This window comes from Sus scrofa, chromosome 8 (genome assembly GCF_054392235.1).
Source record: "Sus scrofa isolate SSC_HxYL_T2T_F1_AM1 chromosome 8, Sscrofa_HxYL_maternal_Yorkshire_Landrace_v2.0, whole genome shotgun sequence".
Taxonomy (NCBI): domain Eukaryota; kingdom Metazoa; phylum Chordata; class Mammalia; order Artiodactyla; family Suidae; genus Sus; species Sus scrofa.
In genome coordinates this window covers 73,464,445-73,474,667 of record NC_139390.1, presented here as the reverse complement: position 1 = coordinate 73,474,667, position 10,223 = coordinate 73,464,445, and the positions used below count along the sequence as shown (strand labels likewise).

At 36.4% G+C, this 10,223-nt stretch overlaps 1 protein-coding gene across 1 annotated transcript; it reads right to left on the bottom strand.

The window, feature by feature from the left end:
• Positions 1-1,014: 1,014 nt before the first annotated feature.
• ODAM (odontogenic, ameloblast associated) lies at positions 1,015-9,938 on the bottom strand. The gene is given in 11 exon segments (NM_001078686.1): positions 1,015-1,354; positions 2,633-2,691; positions 2,913-3,071; positions 3,500-3,571; positions 4,217-4,264; positions 5,181-5,285; positions 7,736-7,783; positions 8,204-8,431; positions 9,007-9,054; positions 9,752-9,793; positions 9,885-9,938. Coding segments are annotated over 10 exon segments (831 nt in total). The 5' UTR covers positions 9,936-9,938; the 3' UTR covers positions 1,015-1,354; positions 2,633-2,661.
• Between the last annotated feature and the right edge of the window lie 285 nt (positions 9,939-10,223).

The window sequence follows — 10,223 nt, the reverse complement described above, 5'->3', positions numbered from 1 at the left end:
CAAAGCTGAAAAAAATAAGAAAAACTTCCATAGTCACAAGTGAAAAGGGGAATATTAACATTTTCTGAGTACAGCTGACTCTTAAACAAGATGGGAGTTAGGAGCAAAGACTTAAAATCTGTGTATAAAGTTACAGTCGGAGATTTTCCATTGTGGCTCAGTGGAAGTGAATCTGACTAGCACCCATGAGGATGCAGGCTCAGTTCCTGGCCTTGCTTAGTGGGTTAAGGATCTGGTGTTGTCATGAGCTGTGGTCGCAGACGCAGCTTGGATCTGCCTTTGCTGTGGCTGTGGCATAGGCTGGCAGCTGTAGATCCTATTCGACCCCTAGTCTGGGAACTTGCATATGCTATGGATGCAACCCTAAAAAGACAATAAATAAATAAATAAATTAATTAATTTACAGTTGGCACTCTGTCTCCATGGTTACATATTCAAAGATTCAACCAATTGCAGATTGTATAGTATGGTTGTAGGAATTTATTGAAAAAAATCTGGGTGTAACTGGACCCCCACAGTTCAAACTCATGTTGTTCAAGTGTCAGCTGTACTTTGTATGATCCAGGTATCTTAACATGTGCTATTTATGCTGTCCTTTCAGAAATTTTGAAAAGATAGATATAGTTGTCTTTTGAAAAGATAGACACAGTTATCTTTGTTTTACACCTGTGAAAACTCAGACTCAGCTGGCGACTTGCTGATAGGTCAAAGCCAGATGGAAGGCACATCTAATGAAATCCAAAATCAATGCCCTATTTTGTATAGGATGTTGCCTCAAACCAGTATTCATCTTTCTGGAGATGCATCCATTTAAGTGATGACAGCTTTCTCTCCATGTAGCTGTGTCAAATTGGGTTCATGCACTTTATGATATCTGCCACCAAATAATTTTGATTTTAATGGGGAATGCATCAGAAGAAATCTAGCTGAATGGGCCTGGGGGGAATAATGAGGTGATGTGTCAAAGTTAAGCACATACTTTAGTTCATCAGTCTCAGTCATCATACTCATAAATCCAAAGACAGGTTACCTTTATTTTCACTGATGCCACTATTTTCCAGAGCCTTCATTTATTAATGTAATTGTACAACTGATTCAGTGAAAATAGCTTTATCTTGTTGTTACTTTTCAGATCATGCAATGAGAGGATATTTGAAAAGAAATACAATTTTGTAAAGATAAGGCTAATTAAATCGTTGCATTACTTTTCTATGACATTAAAGAGAATAATACTATTTTTAAGTAAAAATAAATTCAGGAGAAGATCCAAAACGTATTTTCCAAAGAACTGACATTAACATTGAGGAAGCAAATAGCCTAACATAATATGCAAGGTACAGCTGCATCTTTTTCTCTGAAAAATAAAATAGAATAGCATTTTAATACCATGAGATCATTTTCTTAAAATTTCCTAGATATTTTGTAAATTGCTTAACAATAAATGGAAAACTACTTCTTCTGGCATTGGTGCCCACAGAGTAAAGGTCGTATATACCGAAATCACTTTTTTTTATTAAATTGACTTGCGTGGTACAAAATACTTTATTATAGAAGAGACTTTTCTAAAGAATCCTCACATTATTCACTTCTGGTTGTATTTTTAGACTTTTTTTAAAATCTGAAGAATGCTAAATATTCATTTTCATAGAAGCAGAAATCAGAAGAGTCTCATAGGCAGCAGAAAGGAGATTTCAAGAATCTTTGCCTTTTAATTTTCCCTTTCAGGCCAAATTGTTTGCTTTTTAGTGCGTACTTTTTTACTTTTTGGAGCCATCTCAACCTACTCAATCAAACATCCACTAGCTTCATAGCCAAAAAAGCCCATTAGGACAGCAATCAATATAAAATCATGACATTTTAAATTTCCATGTGATTGTACAATTTTTAAAAATCTCTTTGAGGCTTTATTTCATTCCAAACTAGTACAGATACGGGCATTATTATAACTTTAAAAAAATTTATTTTATTATTATTATTATTATTTTGTCTTTTTGTCTTTTCTAGGGCCACACCTATGGCATATGGAGGTTCCCAGGCTAGGGGTCTAATTGGAGCTGTAGCCACCAGCCTACACCAGAGCCACAGCAACGCGGGATCCGAGCTGCCTCTGCGACCTACACCACAGCTCATGGCAACGCTGGATCCTTAACCCACTCAGCAAGGCCAGGGATCAAACCCACAACCTCATGGTTCCTAGTCGGATTCGTTAACCACTGAGCCACGACGGGAACTCCCTAATTTTATTTTATATACAAGTTTCTTTTCTTTCTTTTTTTTAAAGAGATTGCACATGCACTGCAGCATTATTATAACTTTAAACTTGCAAAGTAAAGTGGTGATTTGGGTGAACTTTGTATATACTGTCTATAGAACATCTTTTACATGGACCTAGTATATTTACTATTTGTGTTTTCAGTTAATGCCAAGTTTATGGCATAGGTTTATGGCAGGTTTATAGACATGATCCTCAAAGATTTATTTTAATTTTTTAAAAATTGCTAGAGTATCATAATTATTGTTAACTTCATAGGAAAATACATGCACTAACTTTTTTTTCATTTTTATTAGTTATGTAATCATTATTTTTTTTTCTTTACGTTTAGGTATATCATTGTACTTGAAAAATACCTACCCCAAATTCTGAATGATTAGGATAATGCCTTACGGTTCCTTTAGGCTATCAGTCTTGGCCTAGGGACAAAAGGACATTCATAAAAAGCTCTTGTTAAATCAAAATTAAATTATGTTTCAGAAAATTGATAATCAGTAAGCAATTATTGGTCTTCTTATTCAAGGTTAAGACCGTATATTCTATTATATCATTAACTCCATGAATGAGGCCTATAAGTTAAGCACTAACCTTATATTTTCTATTAGACATCAATTTCTTACTAAAATGAATCTTTGATTACCTTCTTTTCCATGACCTTTGGGGTAATAGTTGGGTCTACAGTAGAAGTGAAAACATTTGTTGTGCTGGGTTTTTGTGAAGTTGAAGGAATGAAAATTCCTCCATTGCTGTGCTTAAACTGTATCATTTCTTTCTGAAAATACGGTAACACTTCTGCTGTCTGTAGAGGATGAGAAAGAAACAAAGTGGTTACAGGTTCAAGCTTGAGGTCAAAATTGTAAAGCATATAAAGCGATAGGATTGAGATTCAAGGCAAGGACTTAATTTGAGAAGCAAGTACCTTTATTAATTTTCTCAATTATAATCCATCCCTTAGAAAGACTGTGAATATATACCAGCAAATATGGATGTCTCTTAATACCTGATTTTAAATGAGTGTACCTGAGGAGAGTGTCAGGCATATAGCTCCTCAATAAATATTTGATGAACTGGAGTGAATTGAATCTTGAGTGAAAAAGATTACAAGGGAAGGGGTAATAATTGTTGATGGAATAAAAATAACATTTCCTTTAAAAGGAACAATAGCAGGGACCTGTGGGCTGTCAGTTGCTGATTTCCAGTAGCTAGCAGTGCAGTAGAGAAACTTACCATCACAGCAGTTTCAGGAGCTGTGCCTAGGAAGGGATCAAAGACTGGTTGCTGCTGTCCTCCTGGCATAACCTGAACAATTAAAATATCTAAATTATTAAACTATAACATAAGTTGTTTTGCACCTATGGCAGTTAAACCCTTCCCAGCTTCTTCAGCAGTGTCTTAAAAATGAAAATAATAATTTAGATTTGAGAAATAGATAAGCAGCTCCCGACATTGAGAACCTGGCCTGACCCCCCAGTTCTCTGCTTCTGTGTTGTCAGGAGCTGGCCTGACATTCTCTGCTGGGCCCTGGTGTTCTATTGCACATTAGCAATCCTACAGAACACCAGCCTCAAACAGGATTGCCTCCGAGCACGATGACGTGCAATCAAAATACCACTTTGTACTCTTGTCTAGAGCAAGGTCTCTGTGCAAGGTGTGAAAATGCCAGGCAACCGTAGGTCCTGGCTACTCTGAAGAATTCCTGCCTCTTTACCCATCACAGCCTTTGCCTCACTCTGTTTTTCTTAGCTGTCTAGGTAAGAATCCGTAAGTTATCCAATCATAGGACAATCCTCTCTTCTTGAGAACACTCAATTCAAAATGAGCCATCACTCCTTGAACCTTCCCTTAAACCACCTGACACAAGCCCAGGCCCTGTGAGAAGTCATTCCAATACTTGCTGTTAAGTTATTATTATGTTTTTTTAATGAAAAGCATGCATTCACTTACAGGTTCTACTTGTTGTGGAACATATCCAAGTTCAGTATAGAATGGCATCTGTCAGAATTTTGAAAAAGACATTAGATTTGTTCTGATGATTTTTATCATGTGATCAATGATTACTTTCAATTATTTGTTTTCATATTTAACTAAATACTTTTTGAAGGTTCTATGTCCTAGGTGGTAAAAATTACTGTTAAATTACCAGGCATCCTTTTAACACTATATGATTTCTAGGTTAAAACTCCTCCCTTTCTCTTTAAATTAATGTGACTTAATTGAAAGTACGTCTACCCATCATTTAAAGCATAGTTTTCAGTTTTCTCTAATTGGTTTAGCAAGTTTTATTTTTTTGAGTTTTACTTTATTTTTTATTTTGGCTATGCCTTTGGCATGCAGAAGTTCCTGGACCAGGGATCAAACCTCTGTCACAACATTGACAACACTAGGCCACCAGGGAACTCTCTTTTTTGGGGGGCAAGTTTTAAGTGATGAAAAATTAAGAAAATTTCCATTCTAACTAAACTCTAGTTATGTTTGAGCCATCTGAATTTGTATTATAATTCTACAAATTTATTGCAAGTTATTTAATTGTAGCTCAAGATCCAGTGATTACAAGTATCTTTTATCATGGTAGCTATTTTAAAAAAAATAATAACCATGCATAGGTATGACAAAAGGGATGCTGGTAGATTTTTAAAAGTTAGAAAACTTCATTTTCCAGGATGATTCACCTTTGGGCCTCCAATTTGACTGAAGGCTGTTCACTGACTTTTCTTAAAAATTCAGCCTTGGGGGATATTTACAAATTAGTAACACATTAAAAGAAAGCACTCTATCCTTTTATGACCACCAATACAAGCTGTTCAGTTTTTGCACCAAGTATAATCAGATAGTCTCTTCTCTAAAAATTTACCTTATCTTTTCTATTCTAGGTGCAACCAGTCAGATTAAATTCAAACACTTGTAGTACCTGTTCCTCAAAGAGCTGCTGTCCTGTTTGCGGAGGTGACTGTGCAGCTGTTTGCTGAGCTTGTTCCCAGGGTAGGAGCATGTAAACTGGATAATATTGGAGCATCTATGTGTAAACATTAAAGCACAGAAGAGCTTTCTTTAGGTCAGTGCGGGCCTTTTTTTAAAAAAAAAAAACAAAAAACAACAACTAACTTCTAGTGTCAACATTATTAAAGCTGATTTATATTTAGCAGTTTTATGAACAAAAGAACAGTCCTTGCCCAACTTTTAAAAAAACTTCCATTGCACCCAACACTGGACTTTGCCTCAAGGTTGCTTGGTCAAATATTCCAGGAAGTAGTGAATTCAGCTAAAACCAGTAGTGAATTCAACTAAAACTAAAAAGGGCACCTTGGACTTTATATACAAACGTTATGCGTAAATTACTTTGAAAATATGTAAGAGGAGGAGAGCCTGTGCAGGAAGAGAACCTGTGTAGGAAGAGAGCCCCAATATTTTTTGAAACTCTTCATTCTGTAGGACAAGGTATTAGAAATTCTGTCATGATGAACTAATAGTGAAAAATGTTTTATTGGAGTTCCCGTCGTGGCACAGTGGTTAACAAATCCGACTAGGAACCATGAGGTTGCGGGTTCGGTCCCTGCCTTTGCTCAGTGGGTTAACGATCCGGCGTTGCCGTGAGCTATGGTGTAAGTTGCAGACGTGGCTCGATCCCGCGTTGCTGTGGCTCTGGCGTAGGCCGGTGGCTACAGCTCTGATTCAACCCCTAGCCTGGGAACCTCCATATGCCGCGGGAGCGGCCCAAGAAATAGCAACAACAACAACAACAAAAAAGACCAAAAAAAAAAAAATGTTTTACCTTTAGTAATTACCATTTTATTAAAACAAACCAGGAGTTCCCATTGTGGCTCAGTGGTTAACGAATCTGACTAGGAACCATGAGGTTGTGGGTTCGATCCCTGACCTTGCTCAGTGGGTTAAGGATCTGACATTGCTGTGAGCTGTGGTGGAGGTCGCAGATGCGGCTCAGATCCCAAGTTGCTGTGTGGCTGTGGCTCTGACGTAGGCCAGCAGCTACAGCTCCGATTCGACTCCTAGCCTGGGAGCCTCCATATGCCACGGGAGTGGCTCAAGAAATGGCAAAAAGACAAAATAAATAAATAAATAAATAAATAAATAAAACAATCCATATGCATTGTAGAATATTTGGAAAATCCAGAAATAGACAAGGAGCAAGTAGAATCACCTGCAATTTCCCTAGCCACATTATCATGTATTGGCTTCTACTTATATCTGTGTGTTTCTATATGCATATATGTTTATAGAAAATGGGAATCATTGTACATGTATAGAGTTTCATATTCTCTTTTGTTTCCTTGTATAATTAAATATGAGATTATATAGAATATAAGAGTTAAAAAACCATAACCATGGTTTGAAAAGAGGTATATTTTGTGCAGTGGTTCTTAATTATGGCTAAGAATCAAAACCACCAATGGAACTTTTTAACAGATAATCATATTTGTGATCTACTCATGGGGTTTTGATTCATAGGGTATGGGCAGGGTCCAGGCATTTGTAATTTTCAAAATCATCACCAGAGATTCAAATGCAAAGCCAAGGTGGAGAGCTACTGGTTTAGTGGTTAAAGGAATGGTCAAGAATTATATTCTAACTCAACAATTATTTTCATTAGGGTTGGGAACTTGATCTTTTTAAGACTCAGTTTCTTGATCTTTAAGATGAAGTAATTTCACTTGTCAGGTATCTAACTCTCTAAATGCTATGGCATAGAATGAGATAATGTCTAGAGATACTTTGTTTTGTAATTGGGTGGAGAAAATCACATAATTATGGATTACACTAGAGCCAAGTGGTATAACTTTTTAATGAAATGGTCAATATTCTGGTGAATAATAAAATTTATCTATATCCCTAATTTTTCTGAAACCAGGTTATTATAAAATTAATTAGCCTAATGTTGAGAGGGTTTTCTATATTACTTTAATGACTCTAATAGCTTGCATTCATTTTTTTAAAGATTCTCTTATTGGATGGAAATCATCACCATTTGATGGTGATATGGAGTTAAATTGAAAACATACAAAAACCTGGAAGTGTTTTGAGAAAAATTTTATAACTCTCTTAATCATATCATATTTCATCAATTTAATGTATCTTCCTCTGAGACAGAATTTAGGGTTGGGCAAAGTTAGCCCATCATATTTCTCCAGAGTTGTTCTCAATGTCAGCACTTTACGTGCAGAGGATGAAGATGCTATCTAGGGCTTGGTGAGCTCCTTAAGTCCCAACTCAGGAATGTCCTGGAAACTCGGGCTTCTTGGACAGTCTCAGCTAGCCTTTCTTTAGAAGCTATTAAGTGAGCCTAACATTAACAAACTGATGCCAGATGGTGGTATCCAGACAGTAATAGCCTTGTATGGATAATATACAAATATGAAATATAAAGAGTTGCAAATACAAAAGAAAGCATTCGGCAGCGAGTATATACAGCCATCTCTATATGGAAATGATGGTATTCTTTTCATTTACCTGTCCTTGCTCTGGAGGCATTTTGAAGGAGAGCAAAGAGGGCATAACCTGCCAAAAAAAATGAATTATAAAGAAGTTATACTTGGCTTTTTAATTTAATATTCCAAAGCTGTTTTCTTTAGACCTAGCCATATAATTTATATTAGCAGTCTTCTATGATGACAAAATGTCATCTATGATCGGTACCAACATTAATGCAATTTACCCTTTTTTTTTAAAGATGAAATTTCCCTGGTTATCTTTTCCAAGACATATTTCAACACCTTGGTTTTGTGACTATGATCCCAAAATAGAAAATTTAAATGACACTTTTCATGTCAAAAATCAGAAAGCATTTCCAGTGATGGCAGAAACATATTATGCGAAAGAATTCTTGCTCAATAACTCCTGTCTTATTTTAAAATGAATTCATATTCGTTTTCACATTCTCTCTCCTCGGGGTAACAAGATGGAAGAGATCCGACTTACGTAATTAGGGCCCTGTTGGGTCTGTGGTGATGTCTGAGGCTGTGAGGGGTCCAGCTGTCTTGCCTCAGTGACTTGAGCAAAGCTGACCTGTCCTGGGAAGGCTCTCTGGTTTGGGACCAGTCCAGCAAACCAGTCTAGATTTGCCAAAGAGAATTGGGAGAGTCCTGGGATTTGAGCCTGCTGCTGCCTCTGCTGTAGAATCACAGGGAAAGGGGGTATCCATGGGCCCTGGGAGGATACAAAAGGAAGGAAGGAGGCATTTCTCTTTCTTTTCAGAAAGAATTTAAAAGCAGTCCTGAGCAAGAAAGACACAAAATGTAAACAATCTCTATATTTCCATTACTGTTAGAAAAAAGGACAGCACCCTGGCACATTATGAGTCCTGCAAACAGCATGAACGATGCTAAATTCCCAATGGTCATAATGAGAAATGTGGGGCAGAATGAAATGGATAAGGGGTACAGTTTCTACAGATGCCAGACTGGTTTCGGTTTTGTTTGTTTTTTTCTTTAAACCAACTAGCTGAGTATGACTTTGTGTAAAATGGTTAATTTACCTATCTCAGAGTTGTGAGAATCTGTGCCTGGCATATACTAAGTTCTCAATAAATAAATTTTAATCAGATTAGAGTTTTTAACTTTAATCTTTAAACAAATGATCATTAGAACTTTGGGACAAGTTCATAACTTTAAGAGTTGAGATTTCAGAAGTGGAAATAGAAAACATTTTGTTCTCATACCAAGTACCCCGGGAAATGAACAGTAGAAAAACATTCTTGAAATAATTACTGAGGTCGAGGTTACCTGTAGCTGCAATGGTTGAAGCTGAGCATTATTAAGATTCAGAAGTAACTAAAGAAAGAAAGATAACATGAAAACATGATGACTACACATGTTAAAACTATTAAGAATGATGTTTACTACAAATACAGAACAAGTCAGAGCTGGCTGCTGATGGTTTCCTGTTTCAGGTGAGATTTTTTTCTCACTAAGCTTATACTGAATTACAGTGATTAGAGGTTAGGATTTAACTACCTCTCCCACGCTGTATATAAAATTGCACAACTTTAGCCCATCTCAGTGGTTTACTTAGTCATTTTATTTATATATTTATGTATTTATTTGTGGCCACATATGTGAGAGGTAGAAGTTCCCAAGGCTAAGGATCAAACCCACACCACAGCAGTGACCTGAGCCACTGCAGTGACAAGGCTGGATCCTTAACCCACTGTGCCACACAGGAACTCCAGTCATTTTATGCTCTTAAACACCTATGTACACCATATTAGGTGCTGTTAGAATGAAAAGTATACAAGGATCTGTCTTCTTATAAAGAACTTGCAATCAAGCAAGGGAGGCAAAATAATATTCTAGAAACAACTTGGCATACAAAACAAACAAGAACTTTGGAAATGCCTTCCAATATAAAGAGCTAGTAGGTAGAATTGCATGATAAATCAACAAAAGGCTTTTATCTCTTCCCTACTGTGTTTCCAGAAAACAAACAAATAAAAAAGCTAGGTGACATTATTTAAGTATCTAAACTAACCTCATTGCTGTTGCTTGCAGACATAAGGCGCTGTGGAATAAGCTAAGCAAACAAACAGAAACAGAAATGGTCAAAGGAGGGATTTGTTAGGCGTTTTGCACAATGATTTCAATTGTATCATGAGTTCACTTACCGGAGCTGACATTGTGGCTCCCAGTATCCCAAGAAGGATCATAGTTTTCATTTTCAGATGAAACATCTAAAAGATAAGTTGTGAACCTTAACTTTAAAAAAAAACTTTCTACGTAAAAACCATAACAATAATTACTTGGTATTGTTCAATCAGAAGAGTAGTTGGGTGAATTCTACAGTCTTTACTTATGGGATTTAAAGTAAAAAGGTACATTTATTCATATCTGTAACAGAACTCATTCTTTTTCTCAGAGCAGCTGTTTATAAAAACTGAAATCGTTTCCTTGTCCTTTTAGCTTGCCCAGATTACTCATTCAGTGGCATACGATGTAGTTGAATA